At 18.6% G+C, this 16,656-nt stretch overlaps 2 protein-coding genes across 2 annotated transcripts, besides 2 other annotated features; one reads left to right on the plus strand and one right to left on the minus strand.

Moving 5' to 3' along the window:
• Positions 1–432: 432 nt before the first annotated feature.
• PRELSG_0021900 (fam-h protein) lies at positions 433–1,231 on the minus strand (the record flags this gene model as incomplete). The annotated part of the gene is made up of 2 exons (XM_028679970.1): positions 433–909; positions 1,034–1,231. The coding sequence occupies 2 exons, from the start codon at positions 1,229–1,231 to the stop codon at positions 433–435; spliced, it is 675 nt and encodes a 224-aa protein (XP_028531090.1).
• Positions 1,232–5,395: 4,164 nt separating this feature from the next.
• Positions 5,396–5,883: a repeat region.
• Positions 5,884–11,490: 5,607 nt separating this feature from the next.
• PRELSG_0022000 (Plasmodium exported protein, unknown function) lies at positions 11,491–12,310 on the plus strand (the record flags this gene model as incomplete). Its single annotated transcript, XM_028679981.1, has 2 exons — positions 11,491–11,685; positions 11,819–12,310. 2 exons carry the CDS (start codon positions 11,491–11,493, stop codon positions 12,308–12,310), a joined length of 687 nt encoding a protein of 228 aa, XP_028531091.1.
• A 530-nt stretch (positions 12,311–12,840) lies between these two features.
• Positions 12,841–13,248: a repeat region.
• Between the last annotated feature and the right edge of the window lie 3,408 nt (positions 13,249–16,656).

Here is a 16,656-nt window from a genome sequence, read left to right on the forward strand (position 1 = left end):
TTTTTTTGAAGTTGCTGGAGTTTTTAGTCGAAGGATTATTAATTTTTAATTAAAAGATAAAAATTAATGTATAAACAATATAAATTTTACGTTATATTCGATTAACATATTTTGAAATAGCATTTAACGGCTTAGACCCTAATTTTTGCTATTTGTTGTAAATTGTTTATGTGTTTTTTTAATTATAAAAATATGCTTATCCTTTGCAAATAAAAATACATTTATAAAAGTAAATATATTCCTGTTAAGCGATACAAAATTTTTTAATTTAAATTAAATATTATTTATTATAAAATGCCACTATATATATAATAAAATAAGTATATATATGTATAAATCTGTATATTTAGTTATACATTCTCTTTATTAATTTGTTTGTTTAACACCCTAGAAAAGCCATCAAATAGGAAATTAATAAATCAATAAGATAAGTTACTTAAATTTGTTTTTACGTTTATTTTTGATTTCCTTGTAAGTTAAAAGTATTGAAAAAATTAAAATAGACAAGATAGACATCTCATCAATCGGAAAGTAAATATATATGTTAGTTGTAACATCTATTATAGAAAATATAAACGAAAAAATTGATAAGATAAAAACAACAAACAATATAATTAGTTCAAAATTATTTTTGAATATTCCTAAAATTCTTTCATTAAATTTCACTTTTTGATTTTTTTCCTTTATCTCTATTCCATTTCCTTCTTTTGCATCTATACTTCCCCTTATAGCATTTTGCTCATTCCATGATTCCAAAGTTCCTTCTGTTACAACTACATGTTCACAGAATTTTGATCCTTCTTCTGCTGGCATTGCTATATTTTTATTTTCTGTTAATGATCTTTTAATTCCTAAATTAAGTACGTTTTTTAATTCATTTTCATGATTACATGATCTAAAAGAAACCCACTAAAATTGTAAAAAATTATTCAATATTAAAAAAAAATATTTTGTCATGTTAATAAAATTATGATTTAAAAAAATAGTAATAACTAAAAAACGTAAATATTTTCAAGTATTATAATTATCTTACAGTATCAAAACATTGTGATATCCAAACTAAAAAAGTGAACATAAAAAACCTCATAAGATAATTTAATACTTTTTTTTTCTCTTTTTTATTGTATATTTTTAAAGTTGGCATATCTGTAATAAGGAAATCTTTAGCTACAAGGGAGTGGTATCTGAGATATAAAATAATATTAGAGATAACATTTTTTTTCCTGTTCATTTTTTTTTCTTATTTAAATATATGTATTTATTGAAATAAATAGTATTAGAGGCTTAAATAAAAAATAAATTATTTAATAAATATTTTAAAATTCTATGCAATAATAATAAATGTTAAAATGTTTAGGAAAAATAATTACATTCAAACATCTTATTTAATTTATCATTTAAAATATTCATAAAAATGTTATGTATTAATATTATTAAAATATAATTCATTAATAAATATTGAATATGTATTCATTGAATATTTGATATTAAGAATTCAGTATATATCTTAATAATTTCTTTTAAAACAAAAATTTCAAGTATTGCTAATTTTTTATTCTAAAAAAAAGAAAAAGGATGTAATTCAAATATTCAAATTTTTAATGAAGAATAAATTAAAAATAACATTCATGCAATAAACAATGCTAATTATTTAAAAATGTATTTTTGTACTTAATATATTTACATATTATTAGTTTTGATAATAATAAAAGAGAAGTAAATGTTAAAATAATTACCTTTAGATTTAAATTATAAGTGTGATAATAATTCTATAGATTTTTAAGATATATAATATTCAATAAACATTAGAGATAAGATAACTGGTGATGTTTTTTATATTTATGCTAAATTTCTTCAATTGCAGCTTTATTTTTTATTATAATTTAACACTATAATGATGTGTAATAAAATAATGTTTAGTTATAGGAAGTAATAAAGTTCAAATTAGAAGTTTGTGCATGATCAATTTTTTCATAAAAAAATTATTATGTTGTAATAAAAATTCCTAGAAAAAAAGCAGAGAAAAAATGAAAAAAATAAGTGAAATGATAAGAAAAGTGTATACATTTATAAAAATGCTAAAACTGCATATAAAAATGTAATAAATAATAATTTTAATTTTATTTTAATGATAACATAATTATTTTATTATGTTTTAAGATTTTAACTATGAAGAAAAATTATAATATGAAATTGAGCACATGCATATGCATATTTTTTTTAGAAAAAAATTATAATATTACAATAAAAAAAAGAAAAGATTAATAATAGTTATTAATATGTATTTATCTGTATCACCATAACAAAAAAAGAATTTATAATCTATAAAAATATATATATTTATATAAAATAAAATTAAATATCAATAAAAATTATAGTTTATTAAATGGATCGTTAAAAATTTTCTTAAAGAATTTAGAAGTTTGTTGAGTTTTAAATTATTACAATTATGCATGTTTTAATACGAAGAAATAATAATTGATTTATTTATTGCCTGTTAAATGAATTTACTAGGGTATTAAACAAAAAATTAATAAAGAGCATGTATAACTAAATATACGTATTTTTATATATACTTATCTTATTGTATATCTAGTAATATTTACAATATTGATTTATTAATTGCCTGTTCAAAGACTTTGCTAGAGTATTGATTTATCAATTGGCCGTTTAATGACTTTGCTAGAGTATTAAACAAACAAATTAATAAAGAGCATTTATGACTGAGTAAAATTTTATTACGCTTTTAACAGCCTTATTAATTGTTATAAATGAGTTTTTAATTATAAAGAATTACTTATTCTTTTAATTAAAAACGTACATACAAACTATAACAATTAATAAAGTCAAATCTTTATATTATTCAATTTTATTTTAAAATATAACATTTATCATAACAAAACATTATTAATCTTATCTTTTTAATTTTATAAAAGATAATTAAATTTTTATTTATTAAAAATTTCTACCCAAAAAAAAAAAAAAATTATTTTTTTTTTTTTTAAATATTTCCAAAAGCAAAAAAAAAAAAAACACAAAATATATATATATATATATATATATATATATTTTTTTTTTTTTTTATCAGTGTTAGTACACAACTAGTTTGTACATACACATACAAAAACTAGCTTAGTGTATTACAAAAATTATAATATCCTCTGTTACTCAGTGCATGGGTACCTGTATATACACGTACAGTAGCTTAGCATATTGTACTGAAAAAGGTTAATAAAGGCTATTATTAACCAAGTATTGAACAAACAAATTAATAAAGAGCATGTATAACTAAATATATGTCTTTATATATACATACTTATTTTTAATATATATATTTGCATTTTATAATGTATAATATCTATATTTGAATTAAATTATTCTTTATTGCTTAACATATATATGTTTACTTTTATAAATGTGTTCTTATTTACAAAGAATAAGTATATTTTTTTAATTAAAAACACACAAAATTTATAACAAAGAACCAAGATTAAAATTCTGATTTATTCAATATTATTTTAAAATATACACATTGAATACAACATAAACATTATACTTTCTCATATATTAAGTTTTTTATATAAGTAAAAATTAATTCTTTTTTTAATTCAAACAAACGTCAACCTACAATAATTAAGAAAAAAAATTATTAAAATTATTTTTTTTTAATTACTAAGATGTTGATTTATTAATTGCCTATTTAATGACTTTTCTAAAGCATTGAATGAACAATGTAATAAAGAGCATTTTTATAAAGTTTAATATTTTTATTAGTTTATGCTTTTCCTTTTTAGTGAAGTTGCATAAAGATGATAAAGTGTTTAATTATTTAATAATTTATAAGTATTTAATAGTCAACATATACTTAACATGTAATAAATATCTTATATAAACATATATACATAATATCTTTGATTAAAGATAATGTCTTTTACTAAAGTTTATATATTCTTAAAACTTCTTCATTTTTTTCCAAAAATATAAAAATGAATTAAAAAAAATTTTAAATAATACTTTCTTTAAGAAAACCAAAATGTTAAAAAAAATTAATTCAAAGAATTTTTTTTTTTTTTTAATTTAGCTAAAAACTCATGATTGGCAATGATAGCATTGTGTGTGAAGCTAAATTTCTTCATTGTTATTTTCGCTAGTTATTACATACAAAAAAGTTAATATAAATATTTTTATTAACTAGGTGTATATAAATAATATAAAAAAAAAAATATATATATATATTTTCTTTTAACTAGAGTCAGTGCATAGCTGACTTATGTTTTCATGGTTGGTAGCTCATTTTATTTTACGAAAGGTTAATAACGATTTTTTTATTATCCAAATATTGGTTAATAAAATTAGTTATTAACCTTTTGTAGTACACTAAGCTAGTTTACTACTTGTGTACGTAGAAGTTAGCCATGCACTGACGCTAGTTAATAATAAAAAAAAATAAAAAAATAAAAAATAAAGTTATTTTTTTTTGTTTGTTTATTTTTATTTATATACATCTTTGTAATTAAAAAAAAAAAAAATTAAATATATTTTTTTTTTTTTTGTTGTCGAAATTATTTTTTTTGGTCATGTTATGTTTTTGACTTTTGTGTTTTAAAAATTAAATAAGAAATGTAACTTATTAAAACTTGAGAGATAAAAAAAATGTTTATGTATTATTCACTGTATATTTTGAAATAACATTGAATATAATAAAATTTCGACTTTACTAATTATTATAGCTTGCCTGTATGTTTTTAGTTAAAAGAATAAGTAATTCTTTGTAAATAAAAACTCATTTATAACAATTAGTAAGTTTATTAAAAGAGACAGTAAAATTTAACTCAGATTAAATAGTACGCATCATAAGAAAACTATATATATATAATAAAAACTAATATATATATATATAAACGTATATTTAGTTATGCATGCTCTTTATTAATTTGTTTGTTTAGTACTCTAGCAAAATCATTAAACGGGCAATTAATAAATCAAATATATAACATTTAATTTGAATTAAGCAATTATATATTGCTTATCAGACATATTTTTACTTTTACAAATGTATTCATATTTACAAAAAATAAGTATATTCTTTTAATTAAAAATACAAACATAAAATTAAGTTATAACAAATAACAAAAATTAAACTCTAAGTTATTCAAGTTATTTCAAAATATGCAAATATAATATAACATAAGCATTATACTTTTGTACATTAATTTTTATCTTTCAATTAAAAATTAATAATCCTTCAACTCAAAAAGCCAACTTCTAAAAAAAAAAAATTTTTAATTATTCTTTTTTTTTTTATAATTAGTGTCAGTGCATTGCTAACTTATATTTTCCTAATTATTAAGCTAATTTTATATTACAAAAGGTTAATATATTTTTCTATTAACCAGACAATTAATAAATATAGAATAAATAAAACCCTCATTAGATAAAATAGAAATGATCATTAAAGAAGAAAAACCTAAATCAAAGAAGCAATTAATATCATTTTTAGGAGCTTCTAATTATTATAAAAATTATATAAGAAAATTTTTAAATTGGACTTCTAAATTAGTTCCTTTGTTGACTAAAAAGAAGTTTAAATGGAATCAAGAACATTCACAAGTATTTGAGCAAATAAAGAACAAATTGGCTGAAATAACTTATTTGTTATATCTCGAATTGAGAAAATCATATACCATTTATACTGATGCTTCATATTACGCTATAGAGCTGTAATAACTTAGATATATAATGATACTGATAAACTAAATTTATTAATTATACATATAAGAAATTAAATGATGTTCAACGAAAATGGAATACAGTTGAAAAAGAAACATTTGCTATAGTAATAGTTTATGAAACATTCGATTATTACATTAAAAATGGATTCAATCAATACTAGAAAATTGTATCAATGGAAATTGATATTGTCTAAATTTAATTTAGAATTTAAACATATAGAAGTAGTGCATAATAGTTTATCTGATTGGATTACTATATAAATAGAAAGTGATATTGATATTTCAAATTATATGATATTGCGTTGCAATAAACCTACGGAATAATTGAGGATATATATGATATTCCATCGCGCCAAGAAATTGCTGATTAAGTACGAAAAAATAAGATTAACATACCAAAAGATGTAGTAAAGAAAAATGAATTCCCGGTGACTGCTGGCCAATGAATAAATTTATTTCCTTTAATTAATATGGAATCTAAGGTTTCCCCTTGATAAAATTTATTTATAAATGTGCGTGATTAAATAAATCATTGCATGTAAAAGCTAAAGCAGTAGTGCTGTGACCAACCCAGTGTTCCTAATAAAAGTTTTTCTTTTTTAAGACACATATCGGTAATAATTATATTAATATCTTTTTTTTTTTTCTAGTACATTTTTTTAATGTTTTTTTTTAAAAAAAAATATGAAATTTTTTTTATTTTTTTTTTGTGAAAGAAATAAACGGGAAAGAACAGTAAGTAGATTTTGTCAATTAGACTCTATTTAAATTGTTATAGACTTTAATTTTAAAAAGGTGATTTAATTAATTTAATATTATATAAAAATTAAAATACGAAATTATAAAGCCTAAAATTTGCTCTTTATTAACTTGGATATTCATGACTTTTTATTAAAGTCATTGAATAGCCAATTAGTTAATAGAAGTATGTATATTAACCTTTTGTATATAATAACTAGCTAAAATATCAATGAAGAAATTTAGCTTTGCACACAATGTTATTAAAGCCAATCATGCATTGTTAGTTAGATAATAAAAAAAAAATTCTTTAATTAATTTTTTTTAACATTTTAGTTTTGTAAAGAAAGATATTATTTTATATTATTCTATATTTTTTCAAAAAGAAAAAAAAAGGATGATATTTTTAAAAAAAATGAACGACTTTAAAAAAATCAAAGATTTTTTAAGAATATATAAACTTAAGTAAAAGACATTATCTTTAATCAAAGATATTATATATGTATGTTTACATAAGATATTTATTACATGTTAAGTATATGTTAACCATTGGATACTTATAAATTATTAAATAATTAAACACTTTATCATCTTTATGCAACTTCACTAAAAAAGGAAAAGAATAAACAAATAAAAATATTAAACTTTATAAGATTGCTCTTTATTACATTGTTCATGCAATACCTTAGCAAAGTCATTAAATGGGCAATTAATAAATCAACTGCCTATTTAATGACTTTGTATGAACAAATTAATAAAGAGCATATATAAATAAATGTACATTTTTAAATATATATATATATATATATATACTTGTTTTTATTATATATATAATGGTTTCTTATGATGAATAATATTTAATTTGAATTAAATTATAGTGCATCGTTTAATAGACATGTTAAACTGTTATAAATGAGTTTTTATTTACAAAGAATAAGTATATTCTTTTAATTAAAAACACGCATTCAATTTATAATATTTAAAAAAATTAAAACTCTAATTTGTTCAACGTTATTTCAAAAATATATATTGAATATAGCATAAACATTATGCCTTTTCATTCATTAATTTTTTCATGTAACTCAAAATTAATTCTCTTCTTAATTAGATAAACATCAACCGACGAAAAAAAAAAAATAATTTTATTTTTTTTTTTTACAAAGATGTATATGCAATAAAGTAAATAAAACAAAACAAAAATAGCTTTATATTTTTTTTTCTTTTAACTAGCATCAGTGCATGGCTGACTTTTATTTTCTTGAATGTAACTTATTGTATTTTTACAAAAGGTTAATAGCAATTTTTATTAACCAAATGCAGAATAATTTAATGTATAATATAAATATTGCATATTATAAAATATTAATATATATGTAATAAAAATAAGTATATTTATATAAAAAAAACGTATATTTAGTTATACATGCTCTTTATTAATTTGTTTGTTCAATACTCTGGCAAAATTTTTGAACAGGTAAATAATAAATTATACATATAATTTATGTAACTAAATTAAAATTATTATGTAAAATTTTAAATTAATTAAAACAAACAAATAAACTTAATCGTAGTTTATTAATTACATTAAAAAAATATATAAAAATTAAATATTAATGAAAGCATAATCCTTTTTTGTTTCTCTTTTTAATTTATAGTTGATTTTTTATTTTAATAATTCTATTTAACAATAAAAATTTACAAGAAAACAATTTCGTTGAAAATATTTCCATATGTATCAAAAAAAAAGAAAATTAATCTCTTTTTTTTTTTTTAAACTAGTGAATGCATTTCTAACTTGCTATTTTCTATATGAAAAACTAACTATTATCATTGGTTAATAAAAGATACCATTAACCTTTTATAGTACATTAAGTTAGTTTACTAGTTGTATATGTACAAGTTAGCCATGCACTGATTCTAGTTAAAAAAAAATATATACAAATTTTTTTGTTTTTGTTTATTTTATTGTATATACATCTTTGTAATTAAAAAAAAAAAAAATTAATTTTTTTTTTTTATCGGTTGATGTTTGTTTTTGAATAAAAAGAGAATTAATTTTTTCTTATATAAAAACTTGATAAATGAAACAATATAATGTTAATGTTACATTCAATATGTATATTTCAATATAAAATTGAATGAACTAGAGCTTAATTTTGTTATTTGTTATAAATTTTATGAGTGTTTTTAACTAAAAGAATATACTTATTCTTTGTAAATAAAAACTCCTTTATAACGGTTTAACATATTTATTAAAAGATGCAGTAAAATAATAAATCAAATTAAATATTATGCATCATAAGAAACTATTATATATATATATATATATAAACGTATACTTATTTATGCATGCTCTTTATTAATTTGTTTGTTTAATACTTTAGCAAAGTTATTAAACAGGCAATTAATAAATCAATTTTACATGAATTAATAACATTTTTATTCTATACTTCGCTATTTTAAAATCTAAAAAGGTAAATAGAATTTTTTTTTACCTATTATAAATTCAAATTTTAAAAAGGTTAACACTATTTTTACTGAATATAATCCTATTTTTATCATCTTCACAATTAAAGAATAAATGTGATTATTTTAATTTATATGTATATTCATAAGCATTCTTTTTTTCTTGTTTTCACCTATCATTTTTAATTTTTATTTTAATAATCATTTTATGAGCATTGCTGTTGAAATTTATATAATTACTTTTATTTTAGAGAAATTTTTTAATTTCTTTTTTCTAATGATTTGTTGTTAATTTTAAAGAAAAATTCTTATTTTTTTACTCGATTATTCTTATAAATAAATTATTTTAAAGAAATATAAAAAGAAAATAACCAAAAGTAAAGTATGAGGTAGCTCTCAATATGGTAATAAAATAAAAAATAACATAAGAATAAATACTAATATATATGAATATATAATAAAATAGGAATAAAGTAGTTATTCATGCAGAAAAATAAAAAGATAAGATTATTAAAAAATATGATTTTAACAAAATATATTTAAAGTAAAATTTTTTTAAATCAAACATAATAATCTAAAAAAATGTCTGTTGTTAAAGTTTTTTTTTTTCTTACTTTTTTTTAGAAAATGTTATATAATATATGTTTGAGAAAAACCTAAAACCTACTAATAAAGAATTACAATTGAAATTAAATCTATAATTATTTATTTCTCATATATAAAATGGTGATATTTAAATGGATATATATAATAAATAAGAAAAAATTATTTTTTCTTTTAAAATTTTTTTTTATTCTTCATATCTAACAAATAATTTAAATAAAAAAATAAACAATTCCCATTATTACGTATTTTCTTTCAAATATATCACTTATTTATTCTTTAGATATTTTTTATATTTAACGTTAACATTTATTTTATTTTTTTTTTTTTGAATAAATATTACCATTCCTTCTATAAATATGTGCATAACTAAATTCAATGATTTTTTTAAACTCATTTTATATTTAGAGTTTATTTATATTTTTTAATTTATTTGTAATTAAGATTCTGAGAAATTAATTATTACAATTTTATAATTAAAATATATTTTAAGAAAGAAGTGAAATAATAAAAAAAAAAATTATTAAAAAATTATTTATTAATTGAATGTTCAAAGACTTTGCTAGATTAATCAACAATCAAATTAATAGAGAGGATGTAGAGGTATCTCTACTGATTTTATTTATTATAAGAATATATTTATTCTTTTAGTAACTGAAATATATATATATATTTTATGCAACTAAGCAATTATAATTTCAAAAGCATTTATTTGCTTTAATAAAATTATCCATTTTTTTTTTTCTTGTCAAGAATTTAAATGCTCATTAAATTTATGCTCATATAAAAGTTATTTAATTAAATGAAATTAAATAAAATTTTAATTATAATTTTTAAACATTTCTAAAATACGTAAATGTTAAATATTAATAAAAAAAAATACTTTTTGTTTTTCTTTTCAGCCTTTGAATTTAATTTTTGATTTTAAAAATTAACTCAATTTAACAAAAGAACAAAAATCTTACATAAATATTTCCTTGATGTGCTTCATCATATATCAGAAAAAAAATACTATTATTATTTTATTTTTTTTTTTTAAATTGAATATAAGATAAATTTAATAGAATCAATATGCTCAAAAAAAAAAAAAATGAATACATGGATAATTCTTAATTTTCTTTATGTGCATTTAATTATTATATTATAGAAGGTAATAATACCTTTTATTAGCCAACAAAATAGTATAACAAAAAATAAAGTAAAATAAAATAAAAAAATGATTATTCAAATAAATATTTTTTAAATAATTAACAAATAAAAAGCTCAAAATGATGATGAAATCAAAATGAAAAAATACCTTGATATGAAAAATTTATTTATCAATAATCTTATCTAAATTTTTTTAATCTCATTTTTTTAAAATATAGATTTTATTTTTCATGTGAATTTACGTATCCATTTATCAATTTCTGATCACTTATTAAAGTATTTTGATAGATTAAATAATTCTAAAATATTTTAGTTTCATTAAAAGGAAATATTCAGTAAAAATAGAATATAAAAAAAAAAAGTTAAAAATAATCAGAAAATTTAAAAAAAAAAATTTTTAATTTATATGAAAAAAAAGAGAAATCTTATAAATATTATTTATTTAAATTTAAAATTTTTTTTTAAAAAAATGAGTTAAGAAAAAATTTATTCTTAATGTTTTATATTCGAGAATCAGAAATGTAGATATTTATTTAATTGTATTTTATTTTAATGCATAAGTTTTCTATGAGATTCTAAAGTAAATTGTTTAAATTAAAATTTTTTAAAATAAATTTTTCTTTTTATTGCATTTATCTATTTTCTTATGAATTTATAATTTTATGAGTTTTTTTTTTTTTAAGTTGAATTTTTGCATTAAATTTAATTATAGAATAATATAATATATTATACTAAATAATATATTAAGAATAGTTTTTTACTAGAAGAATTATTTTTTTTTCTAAAAATATAACAATTAAATATGGTATATTTTAAAGGATCAACTGATAAAATAAGTAAAGGTCTTTTAGCTTTGAGTAATATGACTACGAAGAGTTACTGCATATATTCTTGTATAAATAAGGGAAGAATAACTAAAATGAGAAGCTGCATTATTTCTATTCTGTTCAAAATTTTTACTATGTTATTTCTTATGCTTTTATGTTTTCTTTTAGAAGTAAGATAAAATACTTAAAAATAATGTACCTATTTTTATAAGAAAATATTTATTTAAATTAAACTTCTATTAATCTATGTATATTTTTAAAATATGTAATTTTAAAATTTTACTATGATGATTATTCAAACAGGAAAATCTATCAATTTCTATAACAAAATTCAATAAAGATTATTTAAGGATGTTATCAGAGAAAGAGTTAAAAAATATGAATAAAGGTGCGCATGCCGACAAATTATTGGAAAGCTTTTTTGAATTTCTTAAAGATGAGAAAACTTCATTAGAAAGACGGGCATTTATAAAGTGGGAAGACATGTGTTTTTATAATAATGCAAGATATTCCCTAAGTGGAAGATCATGGGAAGAAAATAAATTCCAGAAATGGTATGATAAGATGCAGAGAGACATAGGTGATTTTCGTATTAATGCTATTGAAGAGTACAATAAGTTGAAGGACAGCTTTTCTACAGACGAAGAATGTTCTTGTTTTTTTAAAAAGAAAAGAAAGGAATGGTATGAATACAGAAATAATACATACTATTTGTTTAAGAAATATGTAAAAGATTGTAAAGAAGAGTTGAATGCAAAAACTGGTAGAAAAAATACTTACAAATATGGTATATAACTAAATATACTGATTTATATATATATATAAATACTTATTTTATTATATATATATAATAGCATTTTATGATATAAAAAATTTAATTTGAATTAAGCAATTGTGTATTGCTTAACAGACACATTTTACTTTTACAAATGTATTCTTATTTATAAAGAATAAGTATATTCTTTTAATTAAAAACACACACATAAAATTTATGACAAATAACAAAAATTAAACTTTACGTTATTCAACGTTATTTCTAAATGTACTAATCGATTATAACATAAACATTATACTTTTTATACATTAATTTTAATTTTTCAATTAAAAATTAATAATCTTTCAACTCAAAAAGTTAACAACTTACCAAAAAAAAAATTAAAATCTTTTTTTTTTTAAATTACAAAGATATATAAAAGATAAAATAAATAAAAAAAATGTAGCTATAAATATATACATATTTTTTTTTATATGGCTAGTATCAGTACATGTCTAAATTTGATTTTCCTAACTAGTAAGCTAATTTTATATCACAAAATATTAATAACATTTTTTTATTAGCTATAGTCCACCTCTTAGGAGAAGTAATGATATTACTTGTAGTTTGCTCTTTTTAGTTTGTTTTATAACTTGTAACCCCTTCTGTATTTATTTCCTAATTCTTCTATCCTTGTTATTCAAATCCTCAAATTATGAAAGGTTATTCCTATCACAAATATCGAAATAATCTTTTGGTTTTAATGCATTCGTAGTGTCTAATTTTCTTTTATGATGATCAATCATTTGTATTAGGTTTTTCATTTGTTTTTCACATATTTCATTTGCTTTAAGTTCAATCTTTGATAAAGAAATCTATATCTCTTTGCCTTTATAATAAATAGGTATGACTTTTAAGTTTCCATTTTTGATATATGTTACTTTGTGAGAATGACCAATGTAGTCTATATTGTTGATTTATTAATTGGATATTCAAAGACTTGGATAAAAATAACGAATATCCAAGTTAATAAAGAGCAAATTTGAGAACTCCTTTATAATTTTGTATTATAGATTCCATATTTATAATACAAAATTAATTAAATCACTTGAAGAAAATAAAAGTCTATAAAATTTAAATAAAATAAAAGAAATCCACTTGCTATCCTTTTCTTTTTTAATCTTTCTCCATAAAAATTCATTTTCCAAAAAAAAATAATAATAATAATAAATAAAAATGGAAGATATAATATAATCATAACCGAGATATGTCAAAAAAAAAAATAGTAATGAGACACACTAAGTTGGTCAAGGTTCTAGTAACTTATTGCATGCAATGTACTCCTATATAAAGGAACAATTATTTAAGTTATAAATAATTGTTTAGTACTATGAAATTAACTACAAACATATATATAAGTTTTATTAAAATAAACCTCAAATTGTACATTAATTAAGGACTATGAATTTATTCATTGACCATTTTTCTATTTCTACTGTAATTTTCATTTGATTTCCCTTATATTCAGACAATTCATAAAATGTAATGTCTACAACCTTAATCTAAATACATTTATAAAAGTAAACATATGCCGTTAAGCAATTGATTAATAAAAAATTGTTACTAACCTTTTGTAAAATAAAATAAGATACCAGCAAGTAAAAGAGAAGTCAACCATGCACTGACGCTAGTTTTTATAAAAAAAAAATAAAAAAAAATATAAAGTTATTTTTTTTTGTTTTGTTTATTTTATTGTATATATATCTTTGTAATTAAAAAAAATAAATAAATAAAATTATTTTTTTTTTTTCCGGTTGATGTTTTGTTCTAATTAAAAAGAAAATTAATTTTTTTGTTACATGAAAAACTTAATGAATGAAAAAGTATAACTTTATGTTATATTCAATGTATATTTTTTAAACAACATCGAATAAATTAGAGTTCTGACTTTTATTAATTGTTATAAATTGTATGTATGTTTTTAATTAAAAGAATAAACTGATTCTTTGTAAATAAAAACTCTTTTATAACAGTTTAACATGTCTATTAAACGATGCACTATAATTTAATTCAAATTAAATATTATGCATCATAAGAAACCATTATATATATAATAAAAATAAGTATAATATATTTAAAAACGTATATTTATTTATACATGCTCTTTATTAATTTGTTTGTTTAATACTCTAGCAAAGTCATTAAGCGCCCAATTAATAAATCAAGCATCCAAAAAAAAAATATAAATTATTTTTTTTTTTTTTTGGTGTGGGGAAATTTTTAAGAAATAAAGATATATTTTTAACTTATATAAATAAAAGATAAAACTTATAATGTTTTTGTTATAATCAATGTATATTTCGAAATAGCATTGAATACATTAATAAGTTTATTAAAAAATGCAGTAAAATTTAACTCAATTAAATATTATGTATCATAAAAACTATATATATATATATATATATATATATATATATATATATATATATATATATATAAACGTATACTTCGTTATGCATGCTCCTCATTAATTTGTTTGTTTAATACTCTAGCAAAGTCATTAAGCGCCCAATTAATAAATCAACACTCTAAAGTATCAATGAAGAAACTTAGCTTTGCACGCAGTGTTATCAACGCTAATCGTGCATTTTTAGCTAAATAATAAAAAAAAAAATTCTCTAATTAATTTATTTTAACGTTTTGTTTTTCTAAAGAAAGATATTATTTTAATTTTTATTTTAATTTTTGAGAAGAAAAATAGAGGATATAAAGAAAAAAAATAAACGAACTTTAAAAATCAAAGATTTTTAAGGAGATATAAACTGAAGTTAAAGACATCATCTTTAATCAAGGATATTATGTATATATATATATAAGATGTTTATTATATGTTAATTATATGTTATTTATTGAAGACTTATAAATTATTAAATAATTAAACATCATTATTGCTATGCAATTTCACTAAAAAGGAAAGGCATAAACTAATAAAAATATTAAAAAAATCATAAAAATGCTCTTTATTACATTGTTTATTCAATATCTTAGCAAAGTCATTAAATGGGTAATTAATAAACCAGAATATGGTTAATAAAAAAATTGTTATTAGCCTTTTGTAAAATAAAATGAGGTGCCTGTCAGGAGAATAGAAGTTAGCCATGCACTGAAACTATTTTAAAGAAAAAAAAAATATATAAAGTTATTTTTTTTTGTTTATTTATTTTATTTATATGCATCTTTGTAATTAAAAAAAAAATTTTTTAATTATTTTTTTTTTATTTTGTCGGTTGAAGTTTGAATTCAAAAAGAGAATTAATTTTTACCTACATAAAAACTTAATAGGAAATGACATTGAATAAATCAGAGTTTTAATTTTAGTTATTTGTTATAAATTTTGTATCTGTGTTTTTAAATAAAAGAATGTACTTATTCTTTGTAAATAAAAACACATATATAAAAGTAAACATATATATGTTAAGCAATACAGAATAATTTAATGTATAATATAAATATTATACACTATTGATTAATAAAAGATGTTATTAACCTTTTATAGTACATTAAGCTAGTTTATTAATTGTGTACGGTACAAGTTATCCATGCACTGACGCTAGTTAAAAAAAAAAAAAGTAAAATAAAGTTATTTTTTTTAGTTTGTTTATTTATTTATATATACATCTTTGTAATTAAAAAAAAAAATAGTTGTTGAAATTATTTTTTTTTTTTTTTTGTGTTTTTGTTGACGTTGGCATTTTTAAAAGTTAGATAAAGAATTAATTTTTACTTATTAAAACTTAAGAGATAAGAAAATAATGTTTATGATATATTCAATGTATGTTTTTGAAATAACATTGAATAATTTAAAGTTTTGACGTAATTAATTGTTATAGTTTGTCTGTATGTTTTTAATTAAAAGAATAAGTAATTCTTTGTAAATAAAAACTCATTTATAACAATTAATAACTCTATTAAAAGGTGCAGTAAAATTTGACTCAGATTAAATATTATGCATCATAAGAAAACTATATATATATAATAAAAACGAATATATATATATAAACGTATACTTAGTTATACATGCTCTTTATTAATTTGTTTGTTTAATGCTCTAGCAAAGTTATTAAACCGGCTATTAATAAAACAACTATACGTTATAAAATGCCAATATATATATAATAAAAATATGTATATATGTATAAAAAAACGTATATTTAGTTATACATGCCCTTTATTAATTTGTTAGTTCAATACTTGGTTAATAAAAGGTATTATTAACCTTTTGTAGCATGCTAAGCTAGTTGCTAGTTGTATACGTACAAGTTAGCCATGCACTGACGCTAGTCCTATATATATATAAAAAAAAAGAAAAAAAAAATAAAGTTATTTT

This window comes from Plasmodium relictum, assembly GCF_900005765.1.
Source record: "Plasmodium relictum strain SGS1 genome assembly, contig: PRELSG_00_v1_273, whole genome shotgun sequence".
Classification (NCBI taxonomy): Eukaryota; Apicomplexa; class Aconoidasida; order Haemosporida; family Plasmodiidae; genus Plasmodium; species Plasmodium relictum.